The 26502-nt window shown below is 38.1% G+C and overlaps 2 protein-coding genes across 15 annotated transcripts in view; one reads left to right on the plus strand and one right to left on the minus strand.

The window, feature by feature from the left end:
* The first annotated feature begins 288 nt into the window (after positions 1-288).
* Positions 289-19872, plus strand: LOC114239816 (polypeptide N-acetylgalactosaminyltransferase 10). 3 transcript variants are annotated; one of them, XM_089732646.1, is made up of 15 exons: positions 367-427; positions 717-779; positions 1107-1367; positions 1708-1759; positions 2176-2487; positions 5881-6069; positions 7361-7538; positions 8311-8428; positions 9337-9447; positions 10398-10556; positions 11998-12060; positions 13450-13598; positions 15460-15571; positions 16282-16495; positions 16704-19872. In XM_089732646.1, the coding sequence occupies exons 3-14, from the start codon at positions 1119-1121 to the stop codon at positions 16474-16476; spliced, it is 1887 nt and encodes a 628-aa protein (XP_089588772.1). In that variant the 5' UTR covers positions 367-427; positions 717-779; positions 1107-1118; the 3' UTR covers positions 16477-16495; positions 16704-19872. The 3 variants fall into 3 exon arrangements, with proteins under 3 accessions (XP_089588773.1, XP_089588772.1, XP_089588771.1); XM_089732647.1 differs by lacking the exon at positions 717-779 and having other exon boundaries at positions 289-427; XM_089732645.1 differs by lacking the exon at positions 367-427 and having other exon boundaries at positions 459-779.
* A 1622-nt stretch (positions 19873-21494) lies between these two features.
* The window catches only part of Ten-m (teneurin transmembrane protein Ten-m), a 774430-nt gene continuing 769422 nt past the window's right edge, over positions 21495-26502 (minus strand). For all 12 annotated transcript variants that reach the window (XM_089732319.1, XM_089732317.1, XM_089732315.1 and 9 more), the window contains 2 exons: positions 25967-26338; positions 21495-25471 (listed from right to left, as the gene is read on the minus strand). In XM_089732319.1, coding sequence (XP_089588445.1) covers positions 25115-25471; positions 25967-26338 — 729 coding nt within the window. In that variant the 3' untranslated portion in view covers positions 21495-25114. The remainder of the gene's footprint in view (positions 25472-25966; positions 26339-26502) is intronic.

Here is a 26502-nt window from a genome sequence, read left to right on the forward strand (position 1 = left end):
CATTGTGCGTCACTGAGTCGCATTATGCTCTGTAATTAACCATTACTTAATGGTAGTTTTCCAATTACAGAGCATAATTACAGAGCATAGCATTACTTAATGGTAGTTTTCCAATTACAGAGCATAATGCGACTCAGTGACGCACAATGCCGAATTATGCTGAAGCTTAGTTGAGCATAATGCCGCATAATGCGCTCTTGTGCTGTAATTGGAAAACGGAACCAAAAACACTACGCAATCGGCCACATTCATGGAGTTAATAAGTTTTTCGTTCGTCAGAAAATACGTGACGTCTGGTGGCCCTGGGATCTTGGACTACTTTAATAGATTACAATAACATAAGCTGCAGAGTGCAGATTATTAGGTACTACGTAGGTACTAGGTAGGTACTGGCGTACGAACTAAACGACAGTGGCATTGGGAAAAAGTAAGTTATTGTCAAACTTTGTTTTGGTTTATTTCAAATAGATTAATCAACACAAATTGATACAAATACGCTTAAATGGTTTACATAATAGTACTCTAACTCTGAATTCCTTGTATCATAATTTTTACTCTTGTACTACCTACATAATATATATACAAAATACAATGTGACAAATGTGTTGAATTGTGAATGATGATTAAAATCCTGTTTTGCAACTTTTATGTTGGTCCAATTTTTTTAGTTTAGCCGAATAAGGTGTTTTCGTTTTTTAAATCAACATAAATTACAGATATTTGTGAATAAGAAGACAATATCTTAGATAGGGAAGTTGCCAAAGTTTTTACTTTTAAAGGTAAATTAATCGTGGTTTTCTTTATAATTATAATTTATGGGCTGTGCGCTATTCGCTGATTGAATTTTCGTATGATGATATAAACCTTAATTTAATACACAGTTAAAAATATTGTTATCACTACTGATTTGGTTTTACACTCAGACAAATTTGTATGCATTAAACTTTTTCCCACCAAAATTATCTAAAGGAAAACCAGAATTCATGAAAAAATGCTTAAAAAAATCATTGCTTTAATTATACTGTTCACTGATAGCTTGCTCTTATCACAACATTAAAATTTGAAGTTTAAATCGAAATTTTAATTATTACTTTTTTAACTTTCAGAAAAGTCAGTTAATGATGTTGCGACGCAGTTTGTTTCGTTTATTGAGGCTGCGAAATCTTGTATTTGTAACGTTACTAGTCATCGTGCTATATTTAGTAAAGTCATTGAGTTATTCTGAGTCTGATAAGCTAGTTGTTAGAAGAGAAGCTTTAGCCCGCTCAGATGAGCTGATGAATCATGATACTGCTGTACTACATGCTCCACCCGATTTGAACAAGGCTGTTAATAAAGAGAACCATTTTGTACCAAAGAGTTTGAAGGTAAAGTTCAATTTTCATTAAATTGTGATTTATCTATCTCTGTTATTTAATATTGAATGAATTTATGTAACAAGTAAAAGCATAATAGTGCCCATGAAATCTGGAATGAACTGACCGTTTCCAATTAAGAAAGGTAATAAAGAAAACAGTTTGATATTTCCAAAGTCCCAGAAACAAACTTTTTTCTATTTTCGCAATTTTCTAATTGTCATCATTAATTCTGAAAAACCTTGGACAGACTATATAGCGGTTATGAAAGAATATTTGAAAAATCAGTTCAGCCCTTTTCAAGTAATAGAGCTGCAAGCTTGACAACTTAATATGTATTTTTGTTTTACAGAAAATAGACTGGCATAACTATGAACAGATAAGCAGTGAGAGGAAACGTGTGGGTGAGTATTATCACTTTTGTGAATACTTTTTTTGTTGATTGCCAAGCCAACTGCGTCAGCGTAGCTTGGCTAGATGAGTATGTTAAGACTGCGATTGTCTAAGAAGTGTTGATTATTAATAACAACAATACAAGGTGCTTAACACATTAAAATTTTGTTAAAAAGAATAACAACAATCTTTCTATAAAGTTCTTTGGCCATTGTAGTATGCTTGATCGTAATGAATTGTGATAATTATGATATCATAAAGATAACACTTTAAGCTAACATCAATATTGTCTTTTTTTCTTATATTTTTTAAATTTCAAATAGATGTTTATAAAATAGCTATTTGCAATCAAAAGAAATAATTGATCTAGCCAATGTTCACAAAGAGATAAACAGGTTGTGTAATTTGCAATGAAACATTTTTAAAGGTATTGGTGAACAAGGTCTCCCAGCGCATTTACCAAAAGAAGAATCAGATTTAGAAGAATCATTGTATTCAGTGAATGGTTTCAATGGTGCTCTAAGTGATAAAATACCATTGAACCGTTCATTGCCAGACATAAGACATTCAGGATGTAAAAAAAAAATGTATATAGAATCTTTGCCGAGCGTCAGTGTGGTTGTACCGTTTCACAATGAGCACTGGAGTACGTTGTTGAGGACAGCATATAGCGTGCTGTACAGATCACCAGAGCATCTCATTAAGGAGATCTTTCTGGTGGATGATGCTAGTACCAAAGGTAAACTCATTTTTAATTCATGGTTACTGGTTTTAGCAGATGTGTGTGTGTGCATGTTTTGTGTTGACTGAGCTTGGAGCGAAATTCTGGGAGGATTATATACATTTAATTTTGTCAATAAGTTAAAGCCATTTTTCTTCAAAATGTAAATTAGTTTTTTACTAGTCTATTTTGAAGATTGTTGTCACACAGACAGTCCACCACTATTAAAATAAATATATAATAAATATTAAAAATAATATTAAAGTGAGCTAATATCATTTTGCACACTTAATTTACCATTGTGTGTACAGGTGTATTTGATGTACTAACACTGGTGACTATGTTCACATGTAAGAAGTCCTTCAATCATAGATTTAATAGCGCTGTTTTTCTGGCAATTCCCTGTTTTTGTGAATATGCGTGTGTTTGTCCGCGCCGGTAGGTACCACCACACTGCCTATTTCTGCCGTGAAGCAATAATGCGTTTCGGTTTGAAGGATGGGGCAGTCGTTGTAACTATACTTGAGATCTTAGAACTTATATCTCAAGGTGGGTGGCGCATTTACGTTGTTGATGTCTATGGGCTCCAGTAACCACTTAACACCAGGTGGGTTATTAGCTCGTCCACCCATCTAAGCAATAAAAAAAAAGAACAAGTCACCTGAAGTGGGGCTATTGATTAGCTGTCTAAAGGAGATCTAGTCTAAAGGAGAACAGCGTTACAAATAAGAAGTAAAACATTCAAATTACGTGGAACGGCAAAATTGAGTTTACATACTTCTGTTAGACCTATTATTACAGTAATACTTAATTTGTGTGGATAAGACCAGATTTTGGTATATAGTAATAGTATCAGAAACGTAGGCGTGCCCCGTGGTTCGTCAGGAACATCGACCTGCACGACGACCTGGACCTAGAGTCCATCAGTAAGTACCTACAGTCGGCACCAATGCGCCACTTCATCGTGGCCGCCGGAAACTATATAGCCGATCCTGCGGACCAAATGGTTAACAGTTGACGTCGCCCAAAACACGTCATTTTGGATCCTCCCGATCCACTAACGGTGCTTTTAGGTACCCCAAGCACCGGTCATCGTCTTCGTCGAACCCGTCGCTTGCGACGAAGAGCTCGACGAGTAAATTAACCCACAGACACAGCCCACTGAGTTTCTCGCCGGATCTTCTCAGTGGGTCGCGTTTCCGATCCGGTGGTAGATTCTGCGAAGCACGGCTCTTGCTAAGGTTCGTGTTAGCAACATCGTCAGATTTGAGCCCCGTGAGCTCACCTACTAGTTAAGGTTACGCTGAAATGGTCTCTCTAGGTACGAAAAAAAAAACTAGGCTTGGATTTACTTCTTGGAAAATCGTTTTGATAAGAAATTGTGTGTAGTTTTTTCTATACTTTATTAGGGTATCTATATCCGGAGTATATTTAAATCAATTGAAGTGAAAACTTCTTTAGCATGGTTGTGATTTGAAACTCCAAATAGTGATGACCCTCAAAAAGCGACAATAAAGAGAGACAAAAAGATACATCTATAGAACCTACGAGAGATTGAGATTGAATAAATTTGATGATTTCACATTTACAGTGCAGTGTTTCTTATAAGAAAACCTTATCTCTAATGTTCGCTTGTTTATATGTATAATATCTTAGAACTAATTACGTAGGTTAAGTTTTAAAGGTTGGATATCATGGTCACCCTGATACGCTAAGCTCTAGATTTATGTATGGGACTTATATACAAATTTAACGGTATTTCAAACAGCAATTCACGCATCATTGCGACATCTTTCCGAGTCGGTTTATTATTGTTGAGGGTCATGACTTTGTTAATGGATTGGCTTTTGATTGACGATTGTCGTTATCAATATCTAACAGCTGATCAATGTTGTGGATCGTGGAGGTCGATTGTGCACGTTGCACCGTCATCTGACATTTTGGTTCTTAACAGGCCTTTTGCACTAATGTGCAAAAGGCCTGTTTAATTATAATTATATATATTTAATTAATATTAAAATTACGTGATCATGGAAAAATAATTCAACTTACTTAATGACCTAATTATCTGATTGTAAATCTAAAGTCAATAAACGTGCAAACGTATCTTGTTATTGTAATTGTTTACGAATGATGTCATTCCTTTGAATTTAATCCTAATCAAAATGATAATGTCTGTCAAAAGTATCATGGAACTTTTCTACCGGAAGCTATGAGATGGGATTTTTTTTAATTTTTTTTATTGCCTTTGTGGGTAGACGAGCGTATGGCCCACCTGATGGTAAGTGGTTACCGTCGCCCATGGATTTCAGCAATGCCAGGAGCAGAGCCAAGCCGCTGCCTGCTGCTTAATACTCTCCACAAGCCTCGTTTGAAGAAGGACATGTCATAGCGCTCGGGAAACACCGTGGAGGGGAGCTCATTCCATAGCCGGTTTTCTGACTGAATGATGTTTAAAGCCCCGTGTAGGTCTGATGACGTAGATTAGAGGTGAAAAGTGGATGCGCATTTGTTTTGTGTTACTTTAGGTGGTTGAAACGAAAATGTTCCGTAAAGACCCTCAGTACTCTGAGGAACACGATGCAAAGAGAAGGAGGTGGATTCCAACTGACTTTTCGGTGCGACCTTACACTGCAAATCTATCAGAAAAGTTAGGGCGAATATGTATTGGGCCTGTGTAGAATTTGGCTGGGAATAGATGATTTTTTATCTATTTTTTATTTATTAGGCACACAATACACATTACAAGCTAAAAAAGAAAAGATACACAATAAATAGTTGCAAGTAAAAATTTTGGCTCTTAACAAAAGCTATGCGCCCACAACTAATCAGGACAAATGTGTTAAGTACACAATGCTCCTTACAACTATAGGATAACACAGCCAGATAACGAAAACTAATCTAACTTTTTAATGTAAGGAAGTAACAATAAATCACAGTCACAAAGGAAATCACATTAAACATTAAATAATTACACTACCTAATCTTTTTTTATTTTTTTATTGCTTAGATGAGTGGACGAGCTCGCAGCCCACCTGGTGTTAAGTGGTTTCTGGAGCCCATAGACATCTACAACATAAATGCGCCACCCACCTTGAGATATAAGTTCCAAGGTCTCAAGTATAGTTACAACGGCTACCCCACCCTTCAAACCGAAATGCATTACTGCTTCACGGCAGAAATAGGCAAGGTACCAACCCGCGCGGATTCACAAGAGGTCCTACCACCAGTATCTACTATTAATTACTGTTAACATTAATCTACTATTAACATGGAGAATGCCTTTGATCATTTTTATAAACATCGCTAATTTATATGTAAAAATATGCAATTTAGTTGACTTTACCAATTCGTTATAGGTTATTAAGACGGTTATGCAGCTCGAGTTAAAATCAGACGTTATTTCCACAGCTTTTCTAGGGAAAGCATTAGATGACTACCTAGAAAGGAATATGCCTAAAGTGAAAGTGATCAGACTGCCGAAACGCAGTGGACTGATCACGGCTCGGCTTGCGGGCGCAGAGCGAGCGACGGCCGACGTTCTGATATTCCTGGACTCGCACACGGAGGCTAACGTCAACTGGCTCCCGCCCCTGCTAGGTCTGTGTATGTATTCATTTCTCATTTTATGTGCGCCTTGAATTCTTTCTAACTTAATAGGAAAGAATTTGGATTTATAAATCAAATCAAATCAAATAAAAAAAATCAACATAAATGAAAGTACATACTTGTTGAACGTCAAAAAGAACTACCGCCAATTCACAAAAACTAGCCTCCGTCCTGAGAAGAACTGGCAAGAAACTCAGCGGGCATATTGTCTTTTTTTTATATTAGTTTTTTTTTAATCTTTTTTATATATTATTTATTTTTTTATATACAACACAAAATGGCTGACTGGTAGTATTAAGTGGTAGATTACTTATTCGACCGCGACGGGGCAACTTGCCTTCTGAAACACGTCCTGTCAGATCCCCCGGATTCACACTCGGTGCTTTTAGTACCCTCAAGCACCGGTCACTGCTCTTGCTAGGGCTAGTGTTGGCGAATTCTCTCAGGTTGAGCCCGTGAGCTCACCTACCCGTCCGGACGTAGCTATAATAGCCTCTTAGGCTACCAGCGAATAGGTAGGGAAAAAAACGTCGTATAGACTTTGTTACAAAAATAAAATTTTAACAAATTTGAATTAAAAATAGTGTAAGAAAAAATTATTTTATTGTAAAAAAAAAAGCGTGGGGTGCTTTTCTGGATATTATCAAAATAACCCTTCTGCTCATATTTGTTCGTAAAATATTTATAATTATTTATACCATGCACCCCACGCATTTTTTTTAATTTTTTTTTTATTATAAATTGTCATCTGTCCTTCATAAGTATACCAAATTTCGAGTTAATCCAACTTTTTGAAGGAGGTCAAAATCATGTTCAAAGATTCCGTTACATACATACGTCTGAAGCTAATAAAAGCGTATTAATAACAATGACCGTCTTTTTGTTTGAATGGAATTTCTTGAATTTTTGAGCTGACATCCTCATTGCTCCTTGAATTAAGAAGCGTGCTGTTAACAGAATCGCCTTACATTATCGATACCCAGCTAAACCTTCTTTCCAGGGTTATAATTTTTACTGGTGGTAGGACCTCTTATGAGTCCGCGCGGGTAGTTACCACCGCCTTACCTATTTCTGCCGTGAAGCAGTAATGCGTTTCGGTCTGAAGGGTGGGGCAGCCGTTGTAACTATACTGAGATCTTTAGAACTTATATCTCAAGGTGAGTGGCGCATTTACGTTGTACACGTCTATGGGCTCCAGTAACCACTTAACACCAGGTGGGCTGTGAGCTCGTCCACCCATCTAAGCAATAAAAAAAAAGTCATAACCTCATTTCTTTACCAGAACCCATAGCCCTGGACTACCGGACCGTGATGTGTCCCTTCATTGACGTGATAGCGTTCGATACCTTCGAGTACAGGGCTCAGGACGAAGGTGCCAGGGGAGCTTTCGATTGGGAGTTCTTCTACAAAAGGCTTCCCGTCCTCCCTAAGGACGAAAAGAATATGCCCGAGCCCTTCGAGTGAGTGTATCCTTGGATTTTTATTATCTGTATTTTATATCATACCTTACTAACGTAGACACTCTTTTTACTTATCAATATTTAAAATTCAAATGCATCGTACTAATTTAGTAGTTTTTTTCATGGTGGATACCTTTTTAAAATTGTCTACTCAGGTGAATGAGCTCACAGCGTACACGGTGTTAAGTGGTTCCGGAGCCCATTGATAGCAAGTGAATGTCGCCACTCGCCACCCTCCTTGCGACACGAGGTCTTTGCTTGAACGGTATACTAATAAAATTGTATCAGTATCAGTATTAGTATTGGTATACATTTGAAACTTAGAAGTCATGTTATAACTCAAGTTATAACTGTAGTTGCTGTCCTACGAAGCCATTACTGCTTCACCTACGAAATAGGCAGGGTACCAGTACCTACCCTTGCGGGCTCAAAAGGCTCATTACCACCAGTAATTACGCAAATTATGATTTTTGCGGGTTTCGACCCCCGCATCGCTCGTTACTAGTGGCGTAGCTTTACTTGCGTCCGGGGCACAATACCGTTGTAGCGCCCCTGTTTAGACTATTAGTGTTCCTTTTTATCCTTTTTATTTACCAACTAACATTTATTATATTACACTGGTACTAAATTTAAAAAATATTTTCCAAAATCGTTTGGCGCCCCTTTGTGAGTAGCGCCCGGGCACAATGCCCCCCCCTGTCCCCCTCGCTACGCTCCTGCTCAGTACGAGTACACCGGGCGCCCCATCTTAAAGGAACCTGTACTGTTCCAGGAGCCCCGTGATGGCGGGCGGTCTGTTCGCGATATCGCGTGCATTCTTCTGGGAGCTGGGCGGTTACGACCCGGGCCTCGACATATGGGGCGGGGAACAATACGAACTCAGCTTTAAGGTCTGTGTGCTTCGTCATTTATTGCCTTAACAGGACCGGGGATGGCGTGGTCGCCGCATGTCATAGACATTTCAAAGTTTGTGCGAGATGTGGAATTGGTTTATGCTTAGAGTTTTCGAGGTAATTAAGTATTTTTGAGGAGGATATTGAGCCTTATAATGTATTGCAACCAGTAAACTCGTTCACGTTCCGCTGTGCCTATGGTTAATTGTATGAAAAACATAGATTTCTGATCATTATTACCACGCCATCTGTTGTATGGAGATGGTATTATGACACAAATAGAACGACTACGACGGTACTAAGTTTCGTCATAATCGGATCAATGATTTAGGAACACATTGAGGATAAACATTTAATGTTAATGTAACATATTATAAAAATTGTAGCATAAATTATGTTTAGATTTTCAATACAGCGACACCTATTAGATAGATAGTACTAGATACTCATCTATCCGGACCGTAAATATGATCTCGATAAGCTAACTTGCACTGATATCTGTTAGAAAGCTATAAGGCTTAGAGATAACAAAAACCTTTTTCATACATTAAATAAATACAATAAAACAATAAAAAAGTTGATATTGTAAATGGAAATAAAAACTATTATATCTCTCAAATAGAACCAAACTAAACACAATATGCGAAGTTTCATTAAGATCGGTTCATTAGTTCAAAAGTTTATCGCGGACAAACATTGTGACACAGTATTTTAAATATCAATATTGGCACAGCCACTTGCATTAACATAGGTAGGGCGTAGGGCGAAAACCTGCGTATTTCTTGGATGATTTAAATAGAGTCGCGAACCCACCAACCCTAGCGGGTAATTACTTACCGGCGGCACCGGACAGGGCCCAGCTGTCAATCCTAATGACGGATCCTTTTTCAATATCTTATTTTTAGATATGGCAATGCGGAGGTCGGATGTTGGACGCGCCGTGCTCCCGAGTGGGTCACATCTACCGGAAGTTCGCGCCGTTCCCGAACCCCGGACACGGAGACTTCGTGGGCAAGGTACGTGACGTCGGCCCCGGCGAGATGCTGTGATGATGCGCGGGGCCCTGAAACTGTAATACTTTAAGACAAATGTTTTTTTGTTGTATGAAAGCTGGTGACATCTTGCAGCGGATGCCCCTAAACTTAAATGTTGTTAAAGTTAAGGTGTTTAATTATTGTATAACTAAACAAAGCTTTTTTTTTTATATTATAATATAAGTTTTTATTTGTTATAGAAAAATTGGTTAAATTTTATCAATTCGTGGTTTCGGAAAATTTACAAACCTTCATTAAAAATAAAATATAAGATAGGTAATATGTTACTGCCGTTTAAAGGAGCAATGAGAAACTAATCAAAAGCGAAGCCATCTAGTAGCGGACGCCCGTAAACATTTTTGTTGAGTGCTCGAGTTACTTATCTATGACTAATTTATGTGTATTATCTATGAGGACAAGGGACGGTCTATCGAGCAATAGCACCCGCTCGGTGGAAGATCTTCGCTTTGTCGTATACCCCCACAGACATAAAGGTTTTAGTTACCACAAAATCCTTTAAATTTTTTGGGACGAAGTTCCTTATAGTACGATGCGGAGGGGTACCCTAACCGGGAAAAAACGTCCGTAACGTAAGATTTTTATTAGTAATGCACACAGTGTACGACTTAACTTTATAATAACGTACAAAAAATTACATATTTTTTTATCATACATTGACCACGATCTCAGAGTGTTCGTTTGCGCAATACTCTAACTCTTATGCAAACAATCATGAATGAAGTGTACCACAATAAGTTCGCCGTTACCGAATGACCGTGGGTTGTTGCGAAACCTCCAGTTTTATTTTCTTAATACCTCGTTATATAAGTTAATAGAACTTAAAATTAATATTTTTATAATAAGGAACTTCGTTCCCACGACACCACACATCTATTTTATCTATGGCGTCGCGCGCTCCCCCCTATCCCCAGAACTACCGGCGGGTGGCCGAGGTGTGGATGGACGAGTACGCGGAGCACCTGTACCGGCGCCGCCCGCACTACCGCCGCATCGACCCCGGGGACCTCGCGCCGCAGAAGCGCCTCCGGGAGAAGCTCAACTGTAAGCCCTTCAAGTGGTTCATGACTCAGGTGGGACACAGCTCTATAGTCTTAGCTTAGCTTATAGGACGATAGTCTTCTTTATTGATGCGACTAGGAGATGTAACGGTAGTGCCAAGGACAATGCCCATTTTCTTTGGGGGTTTGGGCCCCAAAACAAAGTTGTCGCGTCATGATGGTTTTAACTTAATTTGATAGACAAATAAATGAGTCGTCTATTATCAAAGGTGGCAATCTGTGCATTTGGACAAAAAAATGTTATTGATATGTCAATACAGATTGATTTGAATATAATCGTCTCCTTCAAAGAATACGGTTCAAAACCTGCATTAAATAAAGGTTAATAGTTAACCTGTTATTTATCTAAGATGTCGTTCCGAAGAGTTTTGTGACTGCCAATGGAATACAAAGTCAATAATTCGTTTTTCTGATTTACCAATAATTGTCCAAAAGTCAGATTGCCGGCTTTGATAATAGTCGACTCAAATATCGTTTCATATTCAGAAAACGATTTTTATATTCTCACCCAGGTTTAAGCGAAATCTGTTTTTTTCTGCAGCTAAAATTAAGCTGTTAATTGTTTTCTTCGAAATCAATAATCGTTCTCATAATTAGTTACAGTGTTACTGGTGGTAGGACCTCTTGTGAGTCCGCGCGGGTGGGTACCACCACCCTGCCTATTTCTGCCGTGAAGCAGTAATGCATTTCGGTTTGAAGGGTGGGGCAGCTGTTGTAACTATACCCTAGAACTTATATCTCAAGTTGGGTGGCGCATTTACGTTGTAGATGTCTATGGGCTCCACCACCATGGGTAACCACTTAACACCAGGTGGGCCGTGAGCTCGTTTATCTAAGCAATAAAAAACCCTCGTTATCATTTCCACTTCCTACACTAGTGTTATTTCGGTAAATCTTCCAACAATAACTTGCAGCTTACAAATGGACACTTTTCAACTTGTTCCTTATACAAGATGGTGCTCTTTACTTCTACCCTCCATATCGGTATCGCATAAATTACATAATATTAGATAATGAATTTTTTTATTTAAGGGAGTTTGTGACCTGGTAACTAAGACCTTTAAGTCATGTCTCATTTTAATTTATACTCTTATTTTTATGAAAAATGATAATATGAAGTGAAATGAGATGAGATGATATGGGATGAAATATAATGTCAATAAAATGGTGGTCATTTACTGAGATTTTTTTCAGTGAACTTTTTGGAGGATCCCGAGAAGTTACGTCCAGCGGCTTTGTTTCATTTTCCCACATTTGTGCACTTTCACAGATACTAAATAGTTAATAAACCACCGTTATTACGCATTTGAACCTGAATAAACACTAAATAGACAAAATAAAACAAATCGCACAACTTCACTCCTCGCGTTCCCGCCAAAAATTCCAATAATGAAACACATATTTTGAATTCCATAGATAAGATAAACTTGTTGTTTAATTGTTAATATTCCAGATAGCGTTTGATTTGACGGCGAAGTACCCGCCCGTGGAGCCTAAGCCTTTTGCCGAGGGAAAGGTAAGAGATTCGTTTATTTCAACTGTCTTGAAAACTATTGATTGTCATTGTTTTAGTAAGGTACTATAGTCTGTTAATAAGTAGTCAATAAGCAACTAAGTCTGTTAATAAATCCTTTCTAAAGTCTGAACTCACGTACCGTACAGTCGGGAACAGACGAGCTTTATTATAATACGATGAAAAGCTTTTACGTTTAAATATGGATTTTGGAATATAAAATGCGTCCTCAAAGTTAAGTAAGTGTAGTTTTTGCTTGATTGAACAAATATATAACAAGCAAAATCAGTCCGCTTAGTAAGCGGTGGTGTGACAGTGCCTCTGGCATCGCTGATGTCCATGGACGATCGTGACTTCTCAATATCAAATAAACAACAAATTTGTTCAAACAAATTAGCAATCTGTATGGTATGGTATAGTAGAATCCACACAGATGGCATACTAGGGATCTTGTTTGTTTTTAAAATAAATATTTTTACAACTGGCAATTTTTTAACAATTTTTGCCGTTTTTGTAATGGCTGCTGCGTGCGAGCGGGATAGCGTTATTTTCCCGTTTATTCCTTGTGGTACCATTTTTGGAATCTTTGAAAGCACACGACCGTCGTCGTCACACCCGTGCGGACCACGTTTTTTTTTTCTTTATTTCTTAGTTGGGTCTAAGGTCTCAGTATAGTTACAACGGCTGCCCTACCCCTCAAACCGAAACGCATTACTGCTTTACGGCAGAAATAGGCAGGGTGGTGGTACCTACCCACGCGGACTCACAAGAGGTCCTATCGTAATTACGAAAATCATAATTTAGTGGGTTTGATTTTTATTACACAATGTTATTCCTTCATCGTGGAAGTCAATCGTGAACATTTGTTGAGTACGTATTTCATCAGAAAAATTGGTACCCGCCTGCGGGATTCGAACACCGGTGCATCGCTCGATACGAATGCACCGGACGTCTTATCCTTTAGGCCACGACGACTATCTTAAGGCTGGAAACAGTACTCGACCGACGGTCGGCGTAGCTATATCTATGCTAGTCTATGAATGCGCACACAGCTACGCTGACAGTACGCGCGTGATTTGGTACGAGCGCACGGTCGGTCGAGCCGTCGGTCCGCTATGAGATTGTATGGACGTGTTCAGTGCTTTGCTGACGGAGCGACCGACCGTACGCGCGTACGTACACTTAAAGCAAAAATGAATATCGATACATAGCGCCTTATTACTGAAGTTCGTCTTCATCCGGCATTATGGGATTTTATGAAGACCGTGATGCTAAAATGCATTTTCGCAACCGACGGTCAGGACGTACGGTCAGGGCGTACCGTCCTTCGAGCACTGTTTCCAGCCTAAAGTTTTGAGTTGAATACGACGTAAGTGCGCTCCGGTGCCGCAGATCCGCGCGGTGGGGGCGGGGGCGGGGGCGGGGGGGCTGTGTGCGGACGCGGCGCACGGCCCGCAGCTGGCCGCGCTGCGCCTCGCGCGCTGTGACGTCACCGCTAACGCAGAGCAACACTTCGTGCTCACCTGGCACAAAGATATCAGGTAACGGACGCTACTACCCACATTTATTAATACTAGTGGTCCACTGGCGATTGCATGCAGCAGAGATGCGAATGTTGCGATGGATGTGTGGAGTAACGAGAATGAGGCGTTCGCTCCTGGCCTTTTCATTTTTCATTATTATTATTATTATTATTTTTTAATTGTATTTTTTGACTTGTTTTTTCCTTAATAAATAAAAAGAAAATATTTGAGAAAAAACTATAAAAAATCCCGCTGAGTTTGTTTCGCCGGTTCTTCTCAGGACTGGCTTTTTTTGGAACCGGTGGTAGAGTTAACATTGTTATTTATATTTTGACATTCAACAAGTGTGTCATACTGACATCTAAGTTGAAATAAATGATTTTGAATTTGAATTTGGATAGAATACGGAACGAATATGTTAGAGGAAGTCTGAAAGTGGCACCTGTGACAGTGAAGCTGAGAAGTACGCGTTTAGGATGGTATGGACATGTGATGAGACGAAATGAAAATGAGGTTGGTAAGAGAGTGTTAACTATGAATGTAGAAGGATATAGAGGAAGAGGTAAACTAAGAAGAAATTGATGGATTGCGTGACGATATGGGTAAGAGGGGAGTGAGCGAAGAAATGGTATATGATGGAGAAAATATGTTGCGCTGACCCCGGGTGACTGGGAGAAGGGCAGGATAATGATGAGTGGTCCACTGGTAGTCGAAATTCGTCTAGAATTAATTGAAATTATAGTTTGTACACTATTATGATTCTATTGTAAAAGACTATTATAATTCTATAATCACAGATTTCGCCAAGAATATGTACACTTTACTACAACAAATATTAATAAAGACAAACAATATTTAATCTATTCTCAATTTAACCACAGGTTATAAGCAATAAGAAAAGTTTGACAATAAACAAATATTATGCATGCGTGTGTCAAATACATGGTAGTGTGTGTATTTTTTTAAAATTAATTTTATGTAATTTTATGCATAATTAAAAAAAAAAATATTAACATTCTGCACTCCTTCTCTATATTCTCTACAAGTGTGGAAAATTTCATAGTCTTCCGCCCGCGCAATTTTCGTAAAAAGGGGTACAAAGTTTTTGCTTCCCGTATTAATGTATAGATTTCCCGGACAATGGCTCCGTGTAACGTGTAACGTGTGCGTGTGCGTGTGCGTGTGCGTGTGCGTGTGCGTGTGCGTGTGCGTGTGCGTGTGCGTGTGCGTGTGCGTGTGCGTGTGCGTGTGCGTGTGCGTGTGTTGTAACTCGAACGTAAAATATAAAACGAAAATTAACAGCAAAAATAAACAAACATTTACATAGCATTTAGCATAGAATATTTTTATGAAGGTTCTATTTCTGCCGGTGAAACTGCCACATTTATGAATATTTCCCGGACGATTGCCTAGTGTGACGTTGTGACTCGAAAGTATAAAATGAAAAGCTACACTTAAAATAAAACATTTAATATTATGTAAATCGAATTGTCGCATGAACACATAATGTCGTAAACAAACAAACAAACAAACAAATAAAGCCACAAATACTTATTTTATAAATTCTGATTTTTTATCATTTGGAATAATACGTCAAACCAGAACATCATCAATCGACCCGTAAAGGATAAGACATTTCCCAAGTATCAAGATTAAACAGTTAAAAATTAAATTATTTAATTAATTTATGATAGATAAATTACATAATTCAAGTAATAAAAAAAAAAGAACACAATATTCCTAACCTAAAAGTACATGTTATTATCCGCAACATGCTTCGTCAGATTACAGAAATAAAGCTATCAGCAACATGTTTCGTCAAAAAGTACAATACTTACTTTCAGCTGCAAGCGTCGTTAAATGTATTTTGTATGAACAGATGTAAAACGCGGAACATGTGCTGGGACCTCCCGGACTCGTCCCCCGGGAGCCCCATAGTGTTGTACGCGTGCCACCTGGGGGGCGGGAACCAGCTGTGGAGGTACTACCCGGTGAGTAGGGGGGTCGCTCCCCACCGGGGACTGGCGTCATTCGGACCTGGCACGATTTGTTTTTGTCTTTAACGAATGATTCAAGAATGATACTTGGTGTGGACCTTCATGTTCCTCAAGTATATTGACAGTATTAAAACAATAATATTAATATGTCCTAAGACTATAAATTGATCTCAGCAGAAAAAAAAGCGATGCTACCATAGCTACCTATGGTTCGTGGTCCTCACCATAAACTAGTAATGATCAATGAGTGCTTTAAAATATATTATTGTGATAAGTAAAACTCAGGGTAAGTGAAACTCTTTACTTCATTATCACAAGTCACTCCTTCGCTTTATTGTGGTAATTCGGTGGTCGCTTCGCTTCGAATAAACCTCTCTTCATGTCACGCTTCTATAGCCGTGTTGATTGCCTGCAATTTACCAGGACGTTCCCCGCGATGCAACTGGAACATTCGAGAACGTTCTAGTTACTTTGATATCTGGCTATCTGACGGCATAACAATATATAAGCCTAATACTACAATAAGTAGTATTATTAACTAGATCGAGCATACAGAGCTTATTATAGATTAAGTAAGATTAAGTTAAAGTGAAGTTATGTATTTTTTATTTCCATTGTTTGGCCGCTTCATACGGCATTCATATTTTGCGGGCAACAAATGCCGCTACGTGTCTAATGAGTCTTCCACTTAATACTGGTTTCAGGACACGAAGCAGATAAAGCATGGCGGACACTCGAACTGCGTGGACCACGACCCGGCCACGCTGCGGCTGCACATCAGCCGGTGCGACGCCGCCGCCGACACGCAGCGCTGGACCCTGGACGCCGTGGACGCCGAGCTGCTCGCCGCCTGGGACGCGCGCCCCGACCGCGTCACCGGGCCCGCCCCCGAGCACTAGTCGCCAGCGTCAGCCGCTAGTACCAGCAACAAGCACCAGCCCCTAGAACCAGCAACTACCACCAGCCGCTAGCACCAGCAACTAGCACCAGCCGCTCGCACCAGCCGCTAGCACCAGCCGCTAGCACCAGCCGCTTGCACCAGAAACTAACACCAGCAACTAGCACCAGCAGCTAGCACCAGACGCTCGTACCAGCCGCTCGCACCAGCTGCTAGCTCCAGCCGCTCGCACCAGCCGCTCGTACCAGCCGCTCGCACCAGTTATTAGCACCAGCCGCTCGCTCTAACCAATAAGCAATAATAAAGCCGTCGACTGCTGCCTAGGTAGGCAAGGTAGGCAGCAGTCGACGGCTAGTATTATTGCTCTAACCTTAGAGCAGCATAAATGTGCTTATATGTATGTTCGCTTAACCGAATAGTATTCGGGAAGCGATGCGGCCGACACCGAAATATAACTGTCATAAGCTTTGTATGAAGTCAGCATGGATGAGTTTGTGTGCGTGTAATGGAATCTCCTACTTATATATTATGTTCATAAAAATTGGTAATTTTGATACATCTGGCACCGTGGAGCTATTAGTACACACGTACGAGAACGTTTTAGACTCGCATATGTCGAGAACATTCTCGGGGTCAATAGAAATACAATACAACTGGAACATTTGAGAGACGTTTCTAGTTGTATCGATATCCGTTCTTGCTCTTGAACGACAGATGGCGTTACCCGTACTAGCAATAGACACAGGTTTTCCCATAAAAGTTGAAGATGTTGTTTTTAAGACGGGCAGGAAATTGCTTCCTCTATATCATTATCAGGAGCCACCAGGGAAGTCAAGTAGTTGAGTTGACCACTGGTCGAGTCTGTATAATAAATAAACAAATCGTTCAACGAGTATCTGGTTATTTCTACATCAATATAATGTATCGATATATATATAAAAAAACGGTACGCGTGCAACTTGGTGCACGTGAATGAAGTGAAACTTCTTTTTCGATGTGTGTAGTATTGTGGTTTTCTTCGTTCTTCATCCTTAAATCAGATTGCTCTTGTAATAGGGAATGTGTATAAGAGATGCGACATCTTGAACATTTATATTATATTATATATTTTAAATTATAGATAGAAAAGTAAATATATATTTTTAAATATTTCATTAAAATATTGGACGCTACCTGTTGCTAACGCTCGAGTTGGCCTGTAACAGGTATACTATGCGCATGCGTTGGAGTGCCGCGCATTCCTCTCGCTCTGTCTCTTTCTATTCCCCCTCCCCAGGAGCGTTAAACGTTTAACGAAACCTTGTTCGAAGTCGCATTAGAAGTTTTACTTCAATATAGGAGTTTTTGGTATAACTAGTCAAAAGAGTTCATTAATATAATTTGTATATTGTTCATATAATATTGTTCACTGGTATTGTTCCTAGGTTTTTTCATTTCAAACGGCCGATCTCGTCTCTAATCGTCCTTGTTTGCAAATATTACTAAGCTAGTACTGGCGAGGTCAATACTACGTTGATGTCGGGTTTTGGAGTTTGAATGGGCCGCATTACTTAATGTAAGTGGTCGCGCTTCCCGCTGAAGCTTAGAAAACAATCGTAGTGATGTGAAAGTTGCGTTTACGATCAAACGCAGCTATGTATTATGTTGCCTTTAGATTGCTGGTCACTTTTAGTGTGTGCAATAAAAAGTAATCATTCCTTAACGAAAAGCATTTATTTATGTTTTAGAAATTAGAGAAGAATCACCCAATACTATATCGTCTTCTCGCATTAAAACTGTATTAAGCTCAAAACTTACTAATTTTACAGGAGAGCGTTTTAAAGGTGTAACATATTATGATATTTTTAATGTTAATCATCTTTGCAACATTTATTTTTAATTTTTTACATTATTATCTGTCTTTTAAAGTAAGATAAAATTATGTATTAATTTTGTTAATAGTCAAAACATAGGTAACCTAAAAAAAAACTAAAACTAAACTACGCTCTTTTGACAGTAGAAAAAGACTGATGATGCCAAATAATTCCACATATTAATTCAATTTCGAATATTTTAGGGAATTGTACACTTTTAATGCGAAAAGACGATATGTCAGTGTTATGTAGGTGGTACCAGAAAAAAAAAAACGAATAAAGTCCTTTTTATTGTACTTATTTACCTGCCATATAACATTTTGTTGCGTTAGTTTATAATGTTATGTTTAGAAAGTTAAAGGTTTTATTCAAATATATTATATATGACGGATAGGCCGGTTCCATTGTGTTTTTAAAATAATGAGGTCAGCGTTGCTGACGCTATTCTTTTTTTTTTATTGCCTTTGTAGGCAGACGAGCATACGGCCCACCTGATGGTAAGTGGTCACCGTCGCTCATGGACGTCAGCAATGCCAGGGGCAGAGCCAAGCCGCTGCCTACCATAAAGTACTCTCCGCAAGCCTCGTTTGAAGAAGGACATGTCATAGCGCTCGGGAAACACCGTGGAGGGGAGCTCATTCCATAGCCGGATTATCTTATCTCTTCATCATTATCATTGCCTTCCATAGTGACAGTAATTAAGACTCACTTTTCCAATTAATTACATTTATTACATTTCAAGTGTACAGCGATAACATGTTCGAAAACTAATCTAAGACAAAAAATTAATTGTTTTCAATACATCTATTAGAGGATTTTGGGCATCGGCGACTACAGAATTTGTAAAGTTTTATATTGCAGAAGGCAACGGGAAACCACTGCACTTATTTCCCACGAGAGTCATGAGCAGGTCGCATCCGACTGATGCATGACCACAACCACTCTGTCAAGAGTGTACGAATAGGAAGAAGAAGAATATTGTTAGTTGTATTATAGCGACTATTAAAACGACTTTCATTTGGTTTAGGATCGTGAGGCTTTTACAATGGCTGATACGATATCGTTACTCTCGAAAACATATCTTAAGGTCTAATTCACTTACGATTGATTTTAACGCTAAGGTAGTCTCTAGGCACCTCTTGGAATTAGATCTTTAAAGTCGTAAGTGCCACTTTTTAGATAGGCAGTTTTTTTTTGTATTGCTTACAACTCCTTCCGTATGCTATGCTATTTATTGACTTTCAAAAAATTTCAGTTATAACTTTTTTTAAAGTTTTCTTCATATTGTTATGACGTTTTGTGAAAACAAACTATTAATGATAACACGTATTTAGTTTAATTAGCAGTAAATTATAAATATAATATTATATATGCAGGTAGGTATATCTGTATATTGTTATGTACGAGTATTTGTCAATCATTTCAATTTTCGATTTTGAAAAGAATTGTGTTCGATATTTTATATTTGTGACATTTTATTTAATCACTAGTTTTGGTATGTGCACATGTAAACTGTTGGGAAAATAAAATATTTTTACAATTTACTCGTCGGCGGCGTTTTGATTTTAAAGCCTCGAATATAACGGTGCTTTAATATAGTGAGAAACGGTATTGTTATGCTAAGTGTTTCTCTGCGTGGAGCTTGCGCGGAGATAGAAGATGCTGGTGTGTATGGGTATAGGTTGTTCACATATTTATACATTATATACGTGAAGTAGTAATGCGTTTTGGTTTGAAGGGTGGGGCAGACGTGGTTACTATACTTGAGACCTTAGTAGAACTTATATCAAGGTGGGTGGCGCATTTACGTCGTAGATGTCTATGGGCTCCAATAACCACTTAACACCAGGTGGGCTGTGAGCTCCTCCATCTACGCAATAAAAAAAATAAAAAAAACTGCTTGTTTCAAAGGAACGGTAGGTAATGAGCAAGCCCGCGTTAATAAATTTCGTGTAATGTTTTAAATAAATAAATAATCACGTATGGTCATCCGGCCCCAAATTAGAATTCCATATTACGGATACCAGGGACTGACATATATAATATATCGACGCTTGAAAGGCAAACGTGACTAAGCGACAATGCGTAACTTTACAGTAGACTAATTTAAAGTTGAAATACCTGAAAAAAATTAATTATATTTTAACGAATCTAGCTGTAGGACTGAAATTATTTTAATAGACCTAGAAATATATATTTTTTGCGCATCGAATATAGTTATTGCCTATCATTTATGTACAGAGCAGTTATTGTCGCTTAGTCACGTTTACCTTTCAAGCGTCGATATGTTTAAATACTCAGCTAAAGAGCAACAAACAAACCTATTATCACACGAACGTTTGCCCGATGTGCGAATCGAACCCACAACCGCAATAGTCAGGTGCGTACACCAGCGAGTCAGTATGTTTTGAGCTGAGAATTAATAACTTTTTAAACTTGACGTGCTATAGCCGGTGCGTACGGCACAATGTCAGGAGTGATCCGGTCACCGAAAAAAAAAAAAAAAATCGATTGTCTGTAAAGTCGGTTTACTGACGATAGTTGAACGTGGACAACGTCATAAGAAAATACGCCTCAGAGCGAGGTAACGCCGCAAGAGTCATCTTTTTTCGTGCGTGCTGCCGGCTCCATCGAATTATAAGACGTTGTCACGTCAAAAACAACAGTAGTAATACGCGCGCAACGAGCGCCATCTCTTGTCACTGGATATTTAAAAAGCCTGGCCGGTGGTCAATTTTTTTTTCCTACCTAAGCTGATAGCCTTGAGAGGCTATGTCAGCGTAACCGGGCGAGTAGGTGAGTTCACGGGGATTGAGAAGATCCCACGAGAAACTCAGTGAGCTGTGTCTATGGGTTAATTTACTCGCCGAGCCCTTTGTCGCAAGCGACGGGTTCGACGAGGACGGTGGCCGGTGCCGATCAACAGCTACTTTAAAAGTTAGTGTTCGAGGTTTTGTGGTAAAATATTCTATCTGGTATTGTATATCTTGAAACTTTGATCATGCGGTTGACTCGGTGGTGCAACAGTTAGTGGCCGGGACTGATTATATAGTCGTTGTTCAAATGTAATTTTGAGACTCGTCAATATTGGCAGCGATATGCATACACTTCCATCACTGGGAGAAGGTAAACAGGAATTCAGGATGATGTAATTGAAACCCAAATATATGTATTTTTAATGTTTTTTATTACATATTCCATTAGAATACTTTCTATTATTTTTATTTATTGTACATGCTTACATCGCCATTCGGAACGCGCACCCATCCCTATTACAGAGGACTGTATCGTTCTACACATACAGAAGTAGGAGGGATCTATATCTACAAGAGAGTATTAAATTAAATTGAAGTTTTATTGATACGAATCGAAACAGTGAACATATTGACAGATGCTTAAATAAAACGAAACATGTGCGCTTTGATTTGTAATTTGAGTTTCAGAGTTACATTGAAGCTTTGTGTTGATCGAAAGATCAATATTGTGTTTGAATTGGTTTCGTTTTTGTCTCGCTTCTGTTGCCGAATTATTGTTGGAATTAGTGTTTCAGAGTGACGGGAATACTTTTCTTTCTTTAGGTATTTAATTTGTGAGGGAAACGAACTCAATTTTAATGAGCATTGATGTCCATCTGGTGAACTGAAGTCACGGCCCAAATGGGGTTAATTGGAACGAATCTACACTAAAATTTTTCTACCGCTCGCATTTTAAGTTTAATGAAAATGAAAATTATTGAATTTCATAAATAAATTTACATTCTTTATATGACTATTAGTTTCAGGGAAACGACTGTAATGAAGAAAGTAACGAAGAAGAATATAACTATTTGGGTGAATAAACTAAATAGTAAATGTACTTTATGAATGGATGGATTATTGTATGATAAGATTTCAATATACATTAAATAAATTTTAAATTCTTTTACGCTTACACTTTTATTTGTATGTTCTAGGTAAAGACATCATCAAATCAATTTAATTTATTTCTGTTCGTATCAACAAATGTCAAAGCTCAAGAGGGAACCATCACTAAATCTTTAAAACTGTCAAAATCGCAACTGATTCCACACTGTCATTTTTACTTGACGTTTCAAGTTTCTAATGCATTGAAATTTGTTTAAAAATCATAGATGTAATTTGACATTTGCGTCTGACAATCTGATTCTGTCAAATTTTGTGACTGTCAAGTAAAACTGGCAGTGTGAAGCTCTATAAAGCGTCCTAAATAATTCTAAAGTTGTCTATGGTTTTTAATAGTGTGGCCGTACAGTCTATTGCGTATTCTACGACTTATTTGTAGTGGCGTCGATTAACCGACCAATAAAAATAAGATATTCTGTTTTGGTGTTTTCCATTTTGATTGTGGTCGGTTAATCTACTATCGTCGAGTGACTTCTTAGCATGTGGCATGAGAATCATAATAAAATTGGTTATTAAATCATCAGGAATCAAAGATTTTATTTCGGATGTAAATAAAAAAAAAGACGTTGGTATATATTTGTATAAAAGTGGTTTAAAAGTTCTTTCAAATTTGATAATATCCATATGGTAGGTAGCCACTCCGTTTATTGCTACATTACTCAAATATCGCACGATATTTATATTACATTTCGACGTAAATCTAAAAAAATAAAACAATATCATAACTTACACGGATTTTACATTATAAATAATTCAAGCGTAAGAGATATGTACAATTTTTTTTACAGATTACAATACAATAATTAAGTACCTATTTACAAATTAGAATTCTTTATACACCATTAAAAAAGATAACTATACTGTTTTTTTATTATATATCACCGCGAAATCAATAACTACATTCACAATAGATAATATATTCAATAATAATTATTATATATTTAAAAATTAAAAATACACCTTAATTAAATACCTAAATAAAGTTTAAGACGTATTTATTATTACAAAGTATTGCTTCGTTTAGTCACATTTTGCAAAAATATCACCATCGCATGAATCCGCCCGCACCGGCGGACCCAGGAGCAACCACAGCTGTATTTCTATTCCGACACCGTAACTTTAGATAAAATCAGTCCAAAATATTAAGTAAATAAAAAGGATAATGACTAATTTCATTACAAAACAATAAAAAAAAGTTACAATTTAAAAAACAAGGGAAAATAGCGAAATTCAAGAGTTTTGTTTTGACATTTTGATACTGATCCTGTCTAAAGTTTCACTCCATATGTAAAAATATCATCCATCATTATTCACTCAGTCACCTAGCAGTTAATTAGTACCACTAACACAGATTAGACACCACAATACAAATGAGACACATTCATGGACATATACTATAAAATAATTCTACATTAAAAATTACAAAAATCATCTCGCTGGCTTTTCTTTTTGGGAATAAACAAAATGTTGACCACCACGTAAACTTTTTAAATTGTTTTATTTATTTATTTTCATAAGCTTCAATGGTAGATAAGTAGCACGCGAGGGGTGAAGTATATTGAGGACGGCTGATGAAAAGTATCAGTCTGATCTGACCTGTTCAGCGGATCGTTTGTGGGCTGCTTAAGGTTTAGAAATTTACGCAGTGCCTTAAATGAGAACGAAACTAAAGGGTTCAGTCTCTAAGAATGTTTGAAGCCAGCGAGAAGACGCCTAAACAGTTATTTAGTAGCCTACCTTTCGATTATTGCACAACACATGCTCAATGTACGTATTACCGTTCTCTGTACGTTTAAATACAATTTCTATACATTAATAATTTAGAGGCAGATCTACAGTGGGGCTAGTGAGAACTACTGAAAGAAACAAAGCTAAGTAAGATATGAGAGTTTGCTCGTCGAAATATCGACTTTATTCCTTTCAAGCATAGAGCATTAAATAATTTAAATTGAAAAATAATAATAAAATAATGCATTGGATTATATTATAAAAGATATAAAGATTATTGCTTAATAGATTCCATAGTATTGCGAAGTAAAAATGACCTTAGGTCTATAAAGGAACGACTACAAGAATAAAATATTCTTTAATACTATTTACAAACACCTAAATAGTATGGATAGAACGAAATATTTGGCTAAAACGTGATAGGAATACATGTGATAAATTAAAAACTACGTGATGTATTATGGTATTAACAATATTCTAAATTAATTAGGGGTTTAATTAAAATAATATCATCGATGAGATAAAACGAATTGTGATCGATTTGAGTATTAACGTTTTCATTTGTGTATTATTATTATGTTCGGTTTGTTCGGTTTTTATGTTTTATTTTATTTATGACTCGGTACCCTGTAGTCTGTTGTCTCGAGATTCTGCTCCAGTACGATGAGATGAAAAAAACAAGCTAAAGTATTTACGCGTCGAAATACGTTAAGCGTAATGACGCATCGTATCGTTCGCTCGGCCAACCGTATCGTTTCGTAACCCTAACCTCTCTCACAACACTCAGTCCTACAGTCGTTTTAATATCCTATCTCAAACTTTGAGGTCTCTACCTCGTTCCCTTCCGACACACGCGAAATACAAAAATAATAATAACTTTTGAAGAACTGTGCGCTTAGTGCGAGTTTCTTAACGTCTCGATAGCGTAAAAGTTAAGTCAATTTTGTATGCAGTTGGAACAGCGCCCCTAGAGGCAAACGTACACAAACGATCCCATTCCATACAAATAAGAGCTAACTTTTACGCTATCGAGAACGTTAAAAAACTCCCACTAAGCACACTGAACCCAGTCAAGGGGCTAGTATCAGTTTTTCAATTCAAGATGGCGTCGTTTGACCTTTACGTAGGCTTTAGGAAGTCACGAGCGGTGGCGGGAGCGGCCACTCTTTCTTCGTTTCCTTCTCCCGTCGCGCACGAAGACAATGTTGGCCGGATCGTCGGCGAGCTGCGGGTACTTCGATATGGAATGGACGTCTCTCGCTGCCCAACCGTCTACGATACCGTGAGAAATTAGTTCCTCCTTCTCTTCCTCGGTCCAGGAGCCCCGCCCTTCCCAGCCGGCCGCCACAAGAGCTTTCTCCCTCTCCCAAGCCCTGGTAGCGGCACGTTTGTGAGCGTGCTTTAGTAATTTGATTCGCTCTTGGGCCGGGTCGACTCCGTAACGGAGTACTATGACAGCTTGAGCAGAGCCCTTACCCACAGCGTGAACCCGGACCTGTAACGGAAACGTTAATAATGAAGTACTTATAGAAACTAGAGGTCCCGCAGTAGTCGAAATTCGACTATAATTAATTGGTATTGTAAGTTTGTACACTATTATGGTTGTATTTTATACTTCTATAATCACAAATTTCGCCAAGACTACACTATAAAAAATATTAACAAAGACAAACAATATTTAATCTATTCTCAATTTGACAACAGACGTCAAGAACAAAAGTTTGACAATAAATAGTATGCATGCGTGTGTGCGTCAAATACATGGTATGTAGTGTGTGTAATCTTTTCTTTATTGATTTAATGTATCTTTTGTGCATTATTTAAAAAAAATATTAGCATTGTGCACTTCTTCTCTATATTCTCTACAAGTGTGGAAAATTTCATACTCCTCCGTCCGCGCAATTTTTGTAAAAAGGGATACAAAGTTTTTGCTACACGTATTAATATATAGCTAGAACAAAGTTAAGCAAAGGAACCAACTAACACTGACCTCTAGTCCCTGGTCGTTAGTTTCGTCTTGGGACACGTTGAATTTCCCCGACAGTCGCCTCAGTTCCTCCATGTCGTCCCGGATCTTAAGTGAATTATCCTTCACGAAATAGAAGACGTCCTGGTCGTGGATACTGAAGTGCACGTCCAAGAAGTAAGAGTTATTGAAGACAGTCGTGATAACGTCTTCGACGACGCTGTTCGCTCCGTCCGCGACGCTTATAAACGCTCTGCCGTCGACCCTCGAGATGAGAACGCCTTCGCCAAATACGCCACGCTTGTACGAGACTCTAGGCAAAAGGTTTCTTGTGATGGGCTCCATCTTGAGTAAGGGTGTTGGTACGAATTCTATGTCGGAAAGCTTGTCGTTGACCTAAAATAAAAAAAAGTTTCAAAACAAAGCCTAGTTGTTACTTAATTTTTAATTAAAGAGTTGACAAGACAAAAATAATGAAGAATCAATTTTTATATTTAAAAATAATAATTTGCGTAACATTTCGCCGTACAAGCTGTGGTCTCAATGATTGAAAATTTTCA

This window comes from Bombyx mandarina, chromosome 13, assembly GCF_030267445.1.
Source record: "Bombyx mandarina strain Sakado chromosome 13, ASM3026744v2".
Classification (NCBI taxonomy): domain Eukaryota; kingdom Metazoa; phylum Arthropoda; class Insecta; order Lepidoptera; family Bombycidae; genus Bombyx; species Bombyx mandarina.